The sequence below is a fragment of the Maniola hyperantus genome, chromosome 18, assembly GCF_902806685.2.
Source record: "Maniola hyperantus chromosome 18, iAphHyp1.2, whole genome shotgun sequence".
NCBI classification, from domain to species: domain Eukaryota; kingdom Metazoa; phylum Arthropoda; class Insecta; order Lepidoptera; family Nymphalidae; genus Maniola; species Maniola hyperantus.
The window spans coordinates 12,043,626-12,062,034 of NC_048553.1; the positions used below are offsets into that span (position 1 = coordinate 12,043,626).

The following is an 18,409-nucleotide window of genomic DNA, read 5'->3' on the forward strand; positions in this document are numbered from 1 at the left end:
TAAAAAGTAACCTATGTTACTCAGAGCGCGATTAATTCATGAATGCTAAAATAATCAATTACCTATGGAATAATCTTTATAGACCCATGACTGCCTGTCTCAAATCCCAGGCAAACACAATCAGTAATATGTACCCGCCTTAATAACAGCACCGATCGGTTAAAAACCATAAACTTCCAAACTATTTGGAACTCAGGGCCGGACCAATGTATAAAAAAATCTTCGATTTTTACTTTATGGCTTTTAACTGCTCTTGTCACTGACTAATGTGACCACCTTAAAAAAGTTCCACATTTTGTGGAAAGATGAAAACAATGAGTATAAAGCCTAGATAGGTGAATCTACAACAGTGAGATATTGAGTAAGAGTAAATAAAACGTTTATTGATCGAAAAAAGTGATAAGTCGAGTCGTAGGTAAGTAGGTAATTTTTTAGGTAAGAAGGTATAGCTTGCATAGTAATAATTATATATAGTATCAAAATAGCCTCATTAAGTATAAAATTTTGACCTGTTAAATACCCTGTAATAATTCTGATAAAAAGTATTATTACAATGTTTTAGGGACAAGTTTATTATCTTGTTGATAACACTTGTAAGCTACCATAGACTAGACTATAGGTGCAAAATAAACAACTTTATTTTTATCTGTGCAATGTGGATTAAAAAAAATAAAACGTTGTCATTATATAGGTACTCTTTGGTGAAAACAAATAAAAAAAAAGTTACAAAAAAACTGGAGCATCATATTTTATTTTAATAATATTTTATTATTAGAAATAAACTCCAACTATCATCATTTTATTGTACATTTTAAGTGTTATTATTATACGTTGTCAGCATGGCTTATCATTACGTTGTTACGGCACAAAAACCAACTGCAGTTACAGCATGTATAACAGGTAAATATAGAATTAGAAATCCATTCCTGTTTACCGAAAAAGGATTTTAAAGTTTTACCGGCGTCTTTTTTATCGAGTTTGCTGTATGTTCGCTCGACTGTAAACACATTTGAGGTCTTTTTCACGATCTTGTTACGATTAATGGTAGGTAGTTAAGATTGTAAGAGGTTATCCATTGCAGTTGAATTCAATGCTGTTTATGCTTATATAATTATATTAGACACAATCCTATTATATTCTTCGCGTAGTAGGTGCGCTGGCCAGTCGGCGCCTTTTTTTTAATGTTAAAAAACCTAAAATGCGGCAATTTGCACACCCACTTATAAAACCGCGTCCTCTCAGTGCCTACAAAGCAAACTCTCTTGGAAATGGGCTAGTATTGCCAAAACATTAGGAGAACATAAGAAAACATGAATAGGAGATATTGAACTGTTAGTTGTGTTTTTTTTCTTATTGGTTCAGATAATACCTAATTATATCACTATAAAGTCTTAAGTACAGTGGTACCTACTCCTAGTACAAGCTTTACGCATAATTGAAGGGGAAAGGGGAATATTAGTCAGTAATTATCTTGGCTAACATTCTTTAAAAAAAATATTACTTAGTAGAGATAATTAGGTAGGCCAACTCTGCCAAATCGCGCGCGCTCCTAGGCACATGCCTAGTTTGCCTTAGGGATAATCTGCCACTGAGCCTGTGGGCGTCTATTGTTGGGGCCTTGTTAGGGTTCCGTACCTCAAAAGGAAACACGGAAACCTTATAGGATCACTTTGTTGTCTGTCTGTCAGTCTGTCAAGAAACCTACAGGGTACTTCCCGTTGACCTAGAATCATGAAATTTGGCAGGCAGGTAGGTCTTATAACATGAGGGTAAAAATCTGAAAACCTTGAATCTGTGGTAACATCACAAGAAAAAAATTAAATTGTGGTCACAAACTAATAATTAGTATTTTCTTTTTTCGAAATAAGATATCTATATCAAGTGGGGTATCATATGAAAGGGCTTCACCTGTGCATTCTAATTTTAATTTATTTATTTTTATGCATCATAGTTTTTGAATTATCGTGCAAAATGTTGAAAAAATATGACTCGTACGGAACCCTCGGTGTGCGAGCTTGATTCGCACTTGGCCGGTTTTTTTATTGTGATGGTTATAATCAACAGGCAATTTCACATCACCCACGGACCTGAACCTCCTGGTTGCGAAGGTGTCACGCCTGGAGATGTACCTGGTGACTCCAGAGGGACTCCGACCTATGAAGGAGGTGGGACTGTACGGCAGAGTGGCTAAGATGAAACTATTTAGGCCTCCAGTAAGTTTCAGAATTTATTTTTCTTATTTCATAACTGTGACTTTGTCCACATAGATTTAGGTTTTCAAAAATCCTGTGGGAACTCTTTGTCAAGTCAAAAAGTCAAATAGTTTTTCAAAATAGGGTAATTTATTATTACTATATTATAATAATTACATTTTTGATAGTTGGTTGATCCATTTGTAAAATTATTATTATTTATTAATATACCAAACTGTACTAAAATGATGATATTATAGTAGTGATAATTTCTACGCGAACTTAAAAACTAAAGCTACGAGGGTTCCTAACGCGCCCAGGTCTGAGAAGAGCCCACAACAAACTCAGCTTTTTTTCATTAGAATCTTTAAATTAGGAATATTGCTTAAAAAACTAATATAATTTTAAATGAATTTCAGTATGAGAAAAAAGACCTAGTATTCATACTGACCGCCCGCTACAACGCAATGATCCTGGAATGGAGGACCGGCACAAATGGGGAGCTAGAGGTGGTCACCCGAGCCCATGGTAACGTAGCCGACAGGATCGGCAAGCCCTCGGAGAACGGTATACTGGCTGTCATCGACCCCCAGGCGAGGGTGATAGGCTTGCGGTTGTATGACGGGCTGTTCAAAATTATACCCTTGGATAAGGATTCTACAGAGCTTAAAGCTGCTAGTTTAAGGTAAATATTTAAAAATTGCAATTTATTTATCAAAATTACTTGTATTCCTTCTACTATAAGTCCAGTATTTTTGTAACTGATTTTATATTATTTACTAGCTGATGCTTGCATCTTTATCCACATGGATTTAGGTTTTTATAAATCCTGTGAGGACTCTTTGATTTTCCGACATTAAAAGTAGCCTATGTCACTCCAGGTCTACCCATGCAAAAAAACACGTCAATCCGTTGCTCTGTTGCGACGTGATTGAAAGACAAACCAACAAACAAACAACACACACACATAACACTTATCACACTAAAGTGATATTTAATTAATTAAAACACGAACACCCGACCTCCGATAAGAAGGTGGATGTCCTAACCACTAGGCTATCACAGCAGTATGAATAATAATAGTTCAAAAACAATAAACAGTATTTTTTTGTTACTTATAGGTTGGAAGAATTAAATGTCTATGATTTGGAATTTCTGCACGGCTGTTCTAATCCTACATTAATATTAATTCATCAAGATCTCAACGGAAGACATATAAAGGTAAGTAAGTAAGGCCAGTACGCTTGGTACGAGATTTTATGTCTCACCAATGTTGATAGTATTCGAGTGTCGAAACACTTCTGCGTTATAGTAAACTGGATCTTAACTGCCTTGTTTTTAAGCTCAAGTTTGTCTACACATCTCCAGCCAGCGCTCCAAGCGGAAACGTTGCGAAATTAAAATCAGTGGCATTGAATTTTTGACTTCAATTCAAGGTTTTTTAGGTCCATTTTACTTTGACGTTATTGTGTTTCGACTCTCGGATTCTAACAACGTTTTTGGTGAGACGTAAAATCTTATACTAAGCGTACAGGTTAGTAATAAACTATAAATATACATAATAATATTATGTTTTCTCTTTCAGACACATGAAATAAATTTAAGAGATAAAGAATTTATAAAGATACCATGGAAACAGGACAATGTCGAAACTGAGGCGTCCGTACTGATCCCTGTGCCCAGTCCTTTAGGTAAGCTATTTGTTTTAAGAGCGCTCTCCATGGTTGCTCTAACGGCCGTAATTAATAAGCTTTCTATCCATGATTTTCCATACAAAGGATGGATATTTGTGGTAGCTCGTATGAAGTTTATGCCAAAGGTGTTAACTACCTCTCTGGCGCAGTGGTAAGCGCTGTGGTCTTATTACTGGGTTCCGGGTTTGATCCCGGCAGGGCTTTGGAATTTTATAATTTCTAAATTTCTGGTCTGGTCTGGTGGCAGGCTTCGGCCGTGGCTAGTTACCACCCTACCGGCAAAGCCGTGGCGCCAAGCGATTGAGCGTTCCGGTACGATGCCGTGTAGAAACCAAAGGGGCATGGGTTTATTAAAAACTGCGATACCCCTTTCCAGGTTAGCCCGCTTCCATCTTAGACTGCATCGTAAATTACCACCAGGTGGGATTGCAGTCAAGGGCTAACTTGTATCTGAATAAATAAAAAAAAAAGGAAACGCAAATTCTTGACCAAAATTCATCAAAGAGAAGGTCTTGTGCAAAATTATCGTCTGCCTTAATCTCACGGGCACGACTATTAATTATTTTCCTACTCATATTTAACCCAAAAAGAGGACATTCAACTAAAACAAATTAACAAAAACTTAATAACAATAACAAACAAAAACAACGAAATATGTGAATTGAGTGAATGAAAACACGATACGCGTACTCTACCGACAGTCTTGTCAACGATACTAGTTGCTCGACACTTCAGTCTAGTGCTGACGTCACTAAAATGGCGGTCACGCGCATTAGCAATTTGCGGGACTTATGACATTGAAATGTTTTAGGTGGTGCAATTGTGATTGGTCAAGAGTCAATAGTGTATCACGACGGACAGAGCTATGTGGCAGTTGCACCTCCACAGATAAAGGTAACATCAGTACCCTTATTATAAATGCAAAAGTGTGTTTGTTTGTTGGTTTGTCCTTCAATCACGTCGCAACGGAGCACTGGATTGACGTGATTTTTTACATCTGTATAGTCAAAGACCTGGAGAGTGTGCGTTTTAAGAAATTAAATATCAGTCGCTTTAACGGTGAAGGAAAAACATCGCGAGGAAACCTGCAGGCCTGAGAGTTTTCCATTAAGGTATGATTCCGAACCACGCTGCACGCAGCAGGGCTGCTGCGTCCAGCCGTGGTTCGGAATCATACCTTTAAGTTCTCAAAGGTGTGTGAAGTCTACCAATCTGCACATGGCCAGCGTGGTATACTAAGACCAAAACCCTTCATACTCTGAGAGGATACCCGTTGTTTGCGCCAAGTTATGTTATGTTAAATTAATGAATTTAAATATAATTAGCGGACTGTATTAAATAGACAAAATATAAACCGTGGTGCAAATGAAATAAAGAAAGGATATAGACAGAAGGAAATGCAGCACTTACTTGAATCAATCTGCCTTGAGATCTTCCAGTATGGCCGCCGTTACTTTTCACTTCTTCCACGGGTTCTTTTTCACAAATTCCACGATTAAGGCGCAAACATATATAATAAAGAAAGTCTCGCGTGTTCTCAATGAAGCACATGGAGATAAGTTATATTTTTTATAATTTAAGTTTTAACGTTGCATTCTTTCGAACCGCGCGCACTTGCATCGTATTCGAGAAGAAGTGTTATATTTTTTTTCTTAATGTATGTATGAGGTGAGTCGCGTCGCGGCTCTGGATTCTAGTCCTTTTTCTTCTGACTTTAGACTTGCTGAGTGCTGCATTCGGGTTCAAGGAGTTGGGAATGGAAACACCAGGAAATATTTTTAAATTAATTACATAAATAAGTTGGCGCAACCACCCATGTTCTGTAGTGAGCCGGCTATGGGTTGATCATGATGATGATAATGATGATATACACTTGACGAGATGTAATTTTTTTACAAGTGGTATGATTGTCGTACAGTTGACTCCAATAAGCTGCTACTGCCGAGTGGACGGGCGCGGGTTGCGATACTTGCTGGGCGATATAGCCGGGCGACTGTTCATGTTGCTGCTAGAGTTGCAGGAGAAAATGGACGGCACGCAGGCTGTCAAGGATCTGAAGGTGGAATTCCTTGGTAAGACAATTAATATACAGTAGCCTGCAGGAAATATTGTGTTTCGACCTTTAGAAAGAGATAGCGGTTTCGTAGAGCGTTGTCTCTATCGTTGAGACCGACACAACGTCACATAGATATGAGTGCTCTACAACGCTCTACAAAGCCGAAATCTCATCTTAAGATTGATGTACAGTAGTGTACCCAAAGGCCGATGTACACTACTTTCTGCCGCGTACTGTACATCACCCTTAGATGAGATTTCGGCTTTGTAGAGCGTAGTCTCTGTCACTCATACCTATATGACGTTTTGTCGGTCTCAACGACTGAGACAATGCTCTACAAAACAGCTATCTCCTTCTAAAGGTCGATTTACATTACTTTCTGCTGCATACTCTATCTGGAATGGCTGTTCTATAATATGAATGATGAGCCTCAATAGCTCAACGGTTAAGGAGCGGACTGAATTCCGAAAGGTTGCCGGTTCAAATCCCACCCGTTGCACTATTGTCGTACCTACTCCTAGCACAAGCTTTTTGCTTAGTTGGAAGGGAAAGGGGAAAATTAGTCATAATTAACAAGGCTAATATTCTTTTAAAAAAATGCCGAATGTTTGCAGGCGACATCCCAATACCAGAGTGCATGACATACCTCGACAACGGCGTAGTGTTTATCGGGTCGCGGCTGGGGGATTCGGCCTTGGTACGACTGTCGGCCACCAGGGACGAGGCGTGCCAGTACGTGCAGCCTATGGAGACGTTCACAAGCCTGGCGCCTATCTTGGATATGTGCGTTGTGGATTTGGAGCGACAGGGGCAGAATCAGCTTATCACTTGCTCAGGTCAGTGGGTACAATTAAAATTAAATTATATCTATTTTTTAACTAGCTGATGCCCGCTACTTCGTCTGCGTGGAATTAGGTTTTTTAAAAATCCCGTGGGAACTCTTTTATTTTCCGGGATAAAAAGTAGCCTATGTCACTCTGCAGGTATTTATCTATACCCATGTAAAAAATCACGTCAATCCGTTGCACCGTTGCGACGTGATTGAAGGACAAACCAACAAACCAAAAAACCAACAAACAAACACACTTTCTCATTTATGATAAGGGTACTGATTATAGGTTCCCGATATCAAACTAGATGGCGCTGTGCAGAATTGCATCGCGTTATTGACTAAATCAAAATTGTAATATTTTTTTCCTCCTTTTCTAGCTTATACCTGCGACTCCGCCCATATAGACTACACAAATTTCAAACCCCTATTTTAAGCACTTAGGGGTTGAATTTTCAAAAACCCTTTCTTAGTGGATGTCTACGTCTTAAAGCCCGATCCGTCCAGTAATTTGAGCTGTTGCTACAGTTGCTTGATAGATCTGTCAGTCAGTCACCTTTTCCTTTTAAATATATTTAGATAATTAAAGTTCACGGATTTCATACCTAGGTGCCTTCAAAATGGGTTCCCTCCGGATCATCCGCAATGGAATTGGTATCCAGGAGCAAGCGCTGATCGACCTGCCCGGGATAAAGGGCATGTGGGCTCTCACACTGGCGCCCGACTCGCAGTACCACGACACGCTCGTGCTAGCCTTCGTGGGACAAACGAGGTGAGGACTTCACAACGAACATTGACAACTTGAAACTATTATATCAACATTATATGGAATAAATTTCGGAAAGTGCCCAAGAACTTTTTGACCTGGTTTCTCCTTCACCTTTCTACTATCGTACAGCAATTGGGTATTTTCCTACTTTTGAATTTGATAAATATTATTACTTTATTATAAACTAGCTTATGCCCGCGACTTCGTCCGCGTGGACTACACAAATTTCAAACCCCTGTTTCACCCCCTTAGGAGTTGAATTTTCAAAAATCCTTTCTTAGTGGATGCCTACGTCAAAATAGCTATCTGCATGCCAAATTTCAGGCCGATCCGTCCAGTAGTTTGAGCTGTGCGTTGATAGATCAGTCAGTCAGTCATTCAGTCACCTTTTCTTTTTATATATTTAGATAGACTAGGATACAAATAATGACGTACGCTGAAAAAAATATTAAAATCCAACAAAGATTTACAAAGTTACAGGCATTTTAATTTTGGAGTGGGAGGGTCTTGTATCCCTTTCTCGCTAAACGAAAATTTGTATGAAATCGCACGAAGCTACTATGGGATTAGTAAGCTGTGACGTCAAAATGCTATATCGCTATCTCTGTCAAATCAGAAATATTTAAATGCTTATAACTTTTTTGTTATTTGATTGATTTAATTAGTTTTTTCAGTTTACGTCATTATTTTTATCCTAGTTTATGATAAAGTAATAAAAAAATTGGAGTATTTACCCAATTCATCGCCAAGGTCTGCACCCATACATAGTACATAGTCGAAATTCCACAGAGACGTACGAAGCGATAAAAAAAACTATGTAGTAATCATCTGGTAATCAATTAAGCCGCTATAGCCTAGTAGTTGGGACATCTGCCTATTCCTATCATCCTATTCAGGAGGTCCTGGTTTGATCCTGTGCAAATCAAATCTGAAAAGTTAGAGGTGCACCTCTAACTTTTGAGATTTGTGTTCGTTTTAAGCAATTAAATGTCTCTTGCTTTAATGGTGAAGGACAGTATCGTGAGGAAACCTTATGCCTGAGAGTTCTCCATAATATTCTAAAAGGGTTCTAAGGTATGCCAATACAACACTTGGCGAATGTGATGGATTCTGGCTTAAACCCTTCTCCTTTTTAGAGGAGACCTAGTCTGACGATGAGTCGGAATAGAATAGAATATAATTTTATTCCTTTGGAGTACTGTGATGATGATGATGATGATGATGGTGGTGGTATCAAGAATTTAAAATATCAATATTTCTTCACCAGAGTACTAACCCTGAATGGGGAAGAAGTGGAAGAAACAGACATCCGAGGGTTCGTTTCAGATCGACAGACGTTCTTCACGGGCAATGTCTGTCATGATCAGTTGATACAAGTAAGTGGCACTTTTATTAAAGACTAGCTTATGCTCGCGATTCCTCCGCATGGACTAAACAAATCTCAAACCCCTATTTCACCCCCTTAGGGGTTGAATTTTCAAAAATCCTTAGCCTACTGTTTAAATTTGTAGCGTGCACTAAAATTTAGTCTACAAATGTAAAATTCATGTTCCGTCTGTTCATAAAACAAACAATAATTTTGTGTAATGGTATCCCCAACATTTAAGCTGGCAACACAGGGGGCGGCCATTTCTTCTTCGGACCACGCCTTGCAAGGAAAAACGCACCTGTGAAACTCCTCTGTAACCTAATTATTAAAATAGCTAATTTCAAATAGTTTTTGTGTTTATTTTGCAACACCGTACTTTTTTAGCAATAATAAAAAGAAAAGGATGCAGATCGTAGACTGAGTAAAAAATCTAGACGAAGGAACGTTCGCTTTCTCATTCACACTAAAAGAGTGCACAGATAAAGTTACTAATGTGATAAACAAACGCAGCTAACCTATTTTTTGTCCCTTATCGTGTAACCAGTGGCTCTACCGCGGTTGTTTGACAGCTACAATGTCACGATCGCAATCATCTCTGATTGGTTAATGCTCGCTCACTATTGGCCACCAATGCATTGTTGCAACAAGAATCGCACTAATTCAGCCAATCAGAACAATTGAGATTGTAATAATGATTGATGCAGGTTTTAGACAATCGCCCTACGGTTTTTTTCAAGGACTACAACTTTAGTTGCAAAACAAACTTTGAGAATTCGTGGCCTCATTGTATTTCTCATTAGTTATTTACTTGTTTTCACATAAAAAACGTTTAATACAAATATTGTTGATCGGTGGCCCTACCGCGGTTGTTTGACAGCTACAATGTCACGATCACAATCATCTCTGATTGGTTAATGCTCGCTCACTATTGGCCACAATGCATTGATGCTCATTGTTGCAACAAGAATCGCACAAATTCAGCCAATCAGAACAATTGAGATTGTAATAATGATTGATGCAGGTTTTAGACAATCGCCCCGCAGGGTAATACAAATAATGTGGCTAATTCCATTGTACACAATCTCTAACCTAAACTAAAATGACACGCCTAAATCTATTGCTATCCCTTTCATAATGCTGCTCGCGGAAAAGGATGGCATTAGATTTAGACCTGTTAATTTAGTTTAGTTTAGAGATTGTGTTCAAGAGAATCGGCCCCATTGACTACTAAACAATGGTAATTGTCGTGTTATTCATCGTTACATCGTGCTATCGCTATCTCAGACGCGGTTACACAGTACTTTAGTCTAGCTTTTTACTCAGTCTACGATGCAGATACTCTAAATTTAGTGGAGAGAAAGACAAGAGAATCGGCGCCATTGTCGATGACGTTGACGTATCATTGCAGGTGACGGACGAGGGTATCCGGCTGATAGCGCGCAGCGGGGGCGGGGGCGCGGGCGACGGTGGCGGCGCGTGGGAGCTGGCGGCCACGTGGGCCCTGGGCGGCGTGTCCGTGGTGGCGTGCTCGGCCACGCGCGCCGTGGCCGCGGCCGGCCCGCGCATCTACCTCGTGGCCATCGGCCGCCGCCAGCTCACGCTGCTGGCGTGAGTGTACTGACCTGCCACCTTCGCTTTAGTCGATATTGCATTTTCGAAAGTACCATCGCGTACAGTCATCATCATCATCATCATGATCAACCCATCACCGGCTCACTACAGAGCACGGGCGGCGGGGTGATTACGTAAAACCTTGCAGTAGCGACAGCAATAGCAATACGACAGTTCATTTGCTGTTTCTCTTCTTCTTATTCTTATTTTGCTTTGTGGCTATTGCTGTCTCTGTCTAGCCGGACGTTTGACAGCAATGATCTACGCCTATGATTTACGCTTGTCGCGATATACGTAATCCACCCCGCGGGTCTCCTCTCAGAATAATCTGAAACTTTGTTATCGTTACCAGTGAGGTGTGTATGGAGGAAGAAGTGGCCTGCTTGGACCTGGGGCCAGGGGATGAAGACGCGCTGCTGGGCGTAGGACTATGGAACGACATCTCGCTGCGGGTGCTGCGGCTGCCAGACCTCAGACCCTTGCACACCGAGAAGCTGTGCGGTGGTGAGTTGGTGTTCTGATCGTCACCAGTGAGGAGTATGGAGGACGAAGTAGCCTTTTTGAACCTGGGACCAGGGGATGAAGATGCGCACATTTTCTTTTTTATGATCACAATAAACCTCAGATTTCAATTTGGTTCGTAGTAAGGAAAGGAATTTAAAAATGGCGGCCACTTTTAAAAAGTTTGACTGCTAACTTTTCATGGCCCATCCACTTACCTGATTTCGATGAAATTTGCTACAGACCATAGGCTACTTTTATCCCGGAAAATTAGAGTTCCCACGTAAAGTCCTGAACGCCTAACATGCGCACCACGAGAAAATTTTGTCTACGCATTTACTCGTCTTATTTGTATGAAAAAACACGAGATAATGCGTAGACAAAATTTTCTCGCGGTGCGCATGTTAGACCAACTGGGCATCATATTTAAATATAATACCAATTATTAATTGGTAATCTTGTTTCTCAGAAATCATCCCCCGATCTCTGCTAATCTGTGTATTGGAGGGAGTTTGCTACTTACTGTGTGCGCTGGGAGACGGGTCCATGTTCTACTTCACGGTAGACCAGGAGACCGGGGTGCTGAGCAATAAGAAGAAGGTGACGCTTGGCACACAGCCCACAGTGTTGAGGAGTTTCAGGTGAGTAAAATATTGAGGGTAAATTCTCTATTTCAAAAGTCAAAAAAGTCAAAAGTCAAATGATTTATTCAAAATAGGTAATAAATTACTCTTATTGATGGTCTGGTATGGTGTTAGATTTGTAAGATATAGTGGTGATAATTATTACGCAAACTTAAAACTAAAGCTACGAGGGTTCCAAACGCGCCCAGGTCTGAGAAGAGCCCACAACAAAGTATGTACTGCATGATTTCAGGTTATGTACTGCATGATTACCCGGTACCCGTAAAATTTAGAGCTGCAGCAGTTGTTTTTTTTTTTATTTTATTTAGATACAAGTTAGCCCTTGACTGCAATCTCACCTGATGGTAAGTGATGATGCAGTCTAAGATGATAGCGGGCTAACCTGGAAGGGATATGGCAGTTTTTATTAAACCCGAACGCTAAATCGCTTGTCGGCACGGCTTTGCCGGTAGGGTGGTAACTAGCCACGGCCGAAGCCTCCCACCAGACCAAAGTTTCCAAGTCCTCCTGTCTTTGGCATTGACTTCTGCCTTGACATGGTACCACAAGAGTCCCATTCTTCTAAGGTCTGTCTCAACGGAACTCCTCCAGGTGTCGGTGGGTCGACCAGGGTCTCCTTCGGCCGGCAGGCTGCCATAGGAATGCCACTTGAGCAAATCGGGTCCTATTTTTCTTCTATCATTGTTGTTTTTCAAAAATTGAACGGTATTTCTTGACAAATAACATTGTTGCTGAGTAACTTATTGAAAGATAACTGACACACTGAATTGAACTTGACTGTAAGATGAAAATATTGTTTGGCAGATCGCTATCAACGACGAACATATTCGCGTGCTCGGACCGGCCCACCGTGATCTTCTCCTCCAACCACAAGCTGGTGTTCTCCAACGTCAACCTCAAGGAGGTCACGCACATGTGCTCACTCAACGCGCAGGCCTACCCCGACAGGTAAGCTTTTACTTTGACTATCTTTATACATCCAATTTATCATCACCCGCAATATACCTAAATGCAACCGCGGGGTCAATGCCCCGCCTACGACGCGGCATTGATCCCGCGGCACCTAACTACGCAGCGTTCGTTAACCTCTAGCGTCAGTCAAATGTTTTATTTGCAATACCAGTGTATTACAAATTTAAAACATCTGACCTAACAAAGTTTTCCTTGTTACCCAGTTTAGCGCTGGCAACGGTAAATACGGTGACCATCGGCACTATCGACGAGATTCAGAAGCTGCACATTCGGACCGTACACCTGGGAGAGTCGCCTCGCAGGATAGCGTATCAGGAGGCCTCACAGGTACTGTGAAAAACAGTAGTTTTTCAATTTTCAGCCTTTTTTGTGATAATTTGTTTCTTCCTTGTTTCTTTTAAGCCGGAAGTGGAATCTTTGAAATCCTGACTAATTGCTAAGTTTATTTTAACTTGCTCCTCTTAAACTTAAATTAATAAACATAAATGCAATCAGAGCTAATAATTTTAAAGATCATTTTGACTGTCTCAATACCATCCCATTACAGACATTTGGTGTGATAACAATGCGAGTAGACAAATTAGACGTAACCCCTGGAGGAAGTACATCAATGGCAGTCAGGCCCAGCGCCTCCACATCCGCGGCCAGCTCCAGTGGCACCGCGCCCACCAGCACCAAGCATCCGCCGCAAGCGGCCGACATGGAGGTGCACAACCTGCTCATCATAGACCAGCACACGTTCGAAGGTGAGCCTCCTCAGCTGTCGTGCATAACACGTAACCCCTGGAGGAAGTACAGCATTGGCAGTCAGGCCCAGCGCCTCTGATAGTTTCATTAAGCCCATGCCCCTGGTCAGTTTCTACGCGGCATCACACAGGAACGCTAATCTAGTTTTAATATAATTTGGGGTTACATTACAGATAAAATTAAAAAGTGTTGTTTCTTGTACGATGGTACGGAACTATTCGTGTGCGAGTCCCGATTAATTTTTTCATAATTCATAATCATTTATTTTGCCAGAATTTGGTACTTGACCGGTTTTTTATTATTATTTGGATAGTGGCACTGGAGAAATGACAACGCAATATGCACTGGCATTCAAATTCAAATTTGTTCTTTCAGTGCTTCACGCTCATCAACTACAAGCTTGTGAGTTCGCGATGGCACTGGTGTCGTGTCGATTGGCTGAGGACCCCAACCACTACTACGCAGTCGGAACTGCCATCATCAACCCTGAAGAATCCGAGCCCAAGCAGGTAAATCACCCGTCACGAAAGTTGAAACTACACAGTAATCTGATAATGTGCCATCCACGGAGTGCACGAATATAGTGGACCCTGTCCCATTTCAAATCAAATCAATCCCACCGCTGGACATGTTAAAAGTTGGTTCTTTTTCTTTGAAAAAATTACTGAAGGAAAACCTCTTTACTTGCGACGTGACAGATTGCTTAAAAAAAGTATGTATTTCAAATCTTTCCATCTATTTTCTTGATAGCTCATCAAATTGGTTAAAATTCTGTATAATCAAGACTTCCTAGTAATGAAAATGTTTTTGCAGGGCAGAATCCTCTTGTTCCACTGGTCAGAAGGCAAGTTAACGCCAGTAGCAGAAAAAGAAATAAAAGGTGGTTGTTACACGCTCGTTGAATTCAATGGCAAACTGCTAGCGTCTATAAACAGTACTGTAAGTGTTGGCTATACCTTGATGTGAATTGTGTACTATTGTCCGATTAAAATGTCGTGGGTATACCAAAACCGAAAAATTTAAAAAAAGTTAAAAAATACCTACTTGCCTTATTCAGTGAAATATTAAAGCAACAATTTCTTTGACAGGTAAGATTATTCGAATGGACATCAGAAAAAGAGTTGCGGTTAGAGTGTAGTCATTTCAACAACATCGTAGCTTTATACCTCAAAGTGAAGGGTGACTTCATTCTAGTCGGTGACCTCATGCGGTCTCTGTCACTCTTGCAATACAAACAGGTGAGAACTGACCGGTTCGAAGGACTATATGCTTCACCGTGCATAGGGTGAGAACGGGGTTTCACGACCTCCCTGGCGCAGTAGGGAGCGCCGTGGTCTTATAAGTGGGAGATCTCGGGTATGATTCCCGACAGGGGCAGTTTGGGAATTCATATTTTTTAACTTTTCTCTGGTCTGGTCTGGTGGGCGATTAAGGCCGTGGCTAGTTACCAACCTACCGGCAAAGCCATGCCATGTGATTTAGCGTTTCGGTACGATGCCGTGTAGAAACCGATGTAGGGGTATGGATTTAATAACACTGCCATATCAATCTTCTGCGTGATCATATTTAGTTGCTTACTTATTTGATTTAGCTTCAATGAACTTTCAAATTAAAACTCAACTTTAATCGTCAACAATTTGGCAGATGGAGGGTAGTTTCGAAGAAATAGCGCGGGACTACAGCCCTAACTGGATGACAGCTGTCGAAATTCTAGACGATGACACTTTCCTTGGCGCCGAGAACAGCTTTAATTTATTCGTTTGTCAGAAGGACAGGTAAGAAATGAAATTGGGTTTTCAATATATCCATCAGCCATTTCATGGTTCACAAATTGACACCCTTTGTCGTAGATAATGTTTTGTGGTATCCCAAAACTAATTGTATTATTATTAATTCATGTGAAGAATAGTTTAATAGATTAAAGGCTGAACACAGAAATATTCAGGGGGAGGCCCTTTCTGTTAATAACATACTATCTTATGCAGACTTTGTTCACGCGGACTACACAGATTTCAAACCCATACTTGGGTTGATTTTCAAAAATCCTTTCAAATTTCAGCCCTATCCGTCTGTAGTTTGACCTGTGCGTGGATAGATCAGTCAGTCACCTTTTTTCCTTTTATATATTTAGATAATAAAAATGTCATTATAATATTTGTCCGCCAGTGCGGCAACAACGGACGAGGAAAGACAACAAATGGGATACATGGGTCAGTTCCACGTGGGTGACATGGTGAACGTGATGCGACGCGGCGCGCTGGTCGCGCAGCTGGCCGACACCGCCGCGCCCGTCGCCAGGCCTGTCTTACTGGCTACCGTCACTGGTGCCATCTGTGAGTATTATCTTCCTCCTTAATGACCTCTAACTTTTTTGATCTGACCTGGGACCAAAATTTACCATAAGGCTAAGCGTATGCTGCGACGCAGCTCGCGTAGCACAGCACTGTACAGATTTTGCAGGGCATGGCAGTTGAGGCAGACATAGAACAAGAGCGCATAGCGTAGCTAGGCAGAAGTCCGTAGGGCTTTTTTTTCCTCCCCCAAGACAAAAAGGTCACGAGCGTATGCTGCGACGCAGCTGAGTGACACAAATTCGTTCTAGTTAGTACAAAGAGACATTTCTGAGTTGACGTGCACGCGTCGCGCAAAAATCTCGCTACAACGCGACGCAGAGCACCACAGAAGCATGTCTGCGTTGCACGTGCCTGTGCTAGCTGTCAGTACGTCATGCATTACAAAATCTGCTCTGAACTACGTCGCCTGCGTCTCAGCATACACTTAGTTTTATAATTTTGTTCCATCTTCGTTTATCATAAAGAAAACTTACATACACATCTCAAGTTTAGAGTAGGTTTGAACTGTATTTAATATTTATTAGTCAAACAGGTTTCTTTTGTTATACGTGGCGCAGTGGCAAGCGCTGTTGTCTTATAAGTGAGAGGTCCCTGGTTCGATTCCCGGCAGGGGTTTGGAATTTTATAATTTCTAAATTTCTGGTGGGAGGCTTTCGCAGTGGCTGGTTACCACCCTATCGGAAAAGTCGTGCCGCCAAGCGATTTTGCGTTCCGGTACGATGCCGTGTAAAAACCAACTAAATTGGTTTCTACACGACAAGTGTGGGTTTAATAAAAACTGCCATACCCCTTTAAGGTTAGCCCGCTTCCATCTTAGACTGCACCATCACTTACCACCAGGTGAGATTGCAGTCAAGGGCTAACTGGTATCTGAATAAATAAAAAAATACCTTTTTAGATACTATTAACGGTGATTATATTTGACAGGTCTAGTCGTGCAACTAACACCCGAGCTATTCGACTTCCTGCACCAGCTGGAGGAGAGGCTAACACACACGATCAAATCTGTGGGCAAGATACCGCACTCCTTCTGGCGTTCCTTCAACACAGATGTGAAGACTGAGCCGGCGGAGGGCTTCATTGACGGAGACCTCATTGAGAGCTTCCTGGACCTTTCCCGAGAAATGCAGCAGGACACCGTGCAGGGGTTACAGGTGAGATCCATTAAAACAGTTTTCCCCTCCACTTTTATATGGGTACATTTAATTCAAGAGTGAATAGTCATCTACAAGGCAAGCAAGCTCCATCTTAGGCTGCATCATCACTTGCCACCAGGTCTGATTTTCTATTAATTAAAAAAAAAACATTGCCATATGCCACCATAGATAGAGTAATAAAGGTAGATGCAGGAACGTTTGCTTTCTCATTCGCACTAAAAAGAGAGCACAGATAAAGTTACTAATGTGATAAACAGAGACGCAGCTAACCTATTTTTTGTCCCTTATTGTGTAACTGGTTTTTTTCAAGAATACATACAAGAAGTTGCAAAACAAACTTTGAGAAATCGTGGCGTTATTGTATTTCTCATGAGTTTTTTACTTGTTTTCACAAAAAAAAACGTTTAATACAAATATTGTTGATCGGTTAATACAAATATTGACTACTAAACAATGTTAATAATGGCCAATCTCCTCTGTGTCTCCTTCAAGCTACTTGAGACTGGCAAAGTGCATTGTGCTGACATGGCACTGGAAAAAGCCAATTAAGAGAAGAAGAAGAAGAATGTTAATAATTGTCGTGTTATTCATCGTTACGTCGTGCTATCGCTATCTCATACGCAGTTACACAGTACTTACATCTACCTATTATTCTATCTACGCATGCCACACACACTTGCCATGTCGTTAATGTTCTAAACCAAAATATTTAACACACTTGCAGTGCCGTCAATTCTCTAAACCAAAACATAACATATTTGCCTATGTGTTCTGTTACAAAATATTCAACACACTATTTTCACTGTTCACGACAGTTAGGGAACTTCTAAGAAAACGTCGAGGCTTGGACGTCACTGGCAGGCGTCAAATGTTGGTACATTTGACGCAGATAGCCCTAAAGCAGCCATATTTTATTTTGATTTTACGTCACCATAGCCTAACTCCACTTGCACTTTGCCATTATTATTATTATCTAAATATATAAAAGGAAAAGGTGACTGACTGTTTGTTCTATCAACACACAGCTGGACGGATCGGGCTGTAATTTGGCATGCAGATAGCTATTATGACGTAGGAATCCGCTAAGAAAGGATTTTTGAAAATTCAACCCCTAAAAGGGGTGAAATAGGCGTTAGAAATATGTGTAATTACACGCGGACGAAGTCGCGAGCATAAGCTAGTCGATCATAATTCCCATGAATAAGATTCTGATGTCCAAAAATATTGTCATCAGATCGACGACGGCGAAGGCATGAAGCGAGACGCGACGGTGGAAGACTTGGCGAAGATCGTGGAAGACCTCACGAGGATACACTAGTTGTTCGTTTTAAAGATAAATAAATCAATATATTTCCTCCAAAATACTGTTTTCAGTGTTCTCTTTACTTTCATAGAAAGCAAATATAGGTACAGTACGCGGCAGAAAGTAATGTACATCGACCTTTAGTAGATAGCAGATTTGTAGAGCATTGTCTTTGTCGTTGAGACCGAAAAAACGTCATATAGGTATGAGT

The 18,409-nt window shown here is 40.8% G+C and overlaps 1 protein-coding gene across 1 annotated transcript; it reads left to right on the top strand.

Annotated features, from left to right (window-relative positions):
* Positions 1-689: 689 nt before the first annotated feature.
* On the top strand, positions 690-18,257 carry pic (DNA damage-binding protein pic). Its single transcript, XM_034977963.2, has 23 exons — positions 690-900; positions 2,065-2,213; positions 2,612-2,877; positions 3,314-3,413; positions 3,778-3,883; positions 4,698-4,780; positions 5,805-5,958; positions 6,557-6,778; positions 7,381-7,543; positions 8,808-8,916; positions 10,318-10,517; positions 10,873-11,024; positions 11,491-11,662; positions 12,470-12,613; positions 12,841-12,964; positions 13,185-13,383; positions 13,760-13,893; positions 14,198-14,323; positions 14,473-14,622; positions 15,029-15,159; positions 15,551-15,717; positions 16,666-16,892; positions 18,130-18,257. The coding sequence occupies exons 1-23, from the start codon at positions 840-842 to the stop codon at positions 18,211-18,213; spliced, it is 3,423 nt and encodes a 1,140-aa protein (XP_034833854.1). The 5' UTR covers positions 690-839; the 3' UTR covers positions 18,214-18,257.
* Positions 18,258-18,409: the final 152 nt, after the last annotated feature.

Coding starts and splice junctions, on each gene's coding strand:
- pic (XM_034977963.2), top strand. CDS start 840: ATGGCTTATCATTACGTTGTTACGGCACAAAAACCAACTGCAGTTACA. Junction 6,779..7,380: donor TCAGCTTATCACTTGCTCAG/GTCAGTGGGTAC, acceptor TTTCATACCTAG/GTGCCTTCAAAATGGGTTCC. Junction 14,324..14,472: donor TAGCGTCTATAAACAGTACT/GTAAGTGTTGGC, acceptor TTTCTTTGACAG/GTAAGATTATTCGAATGGAC.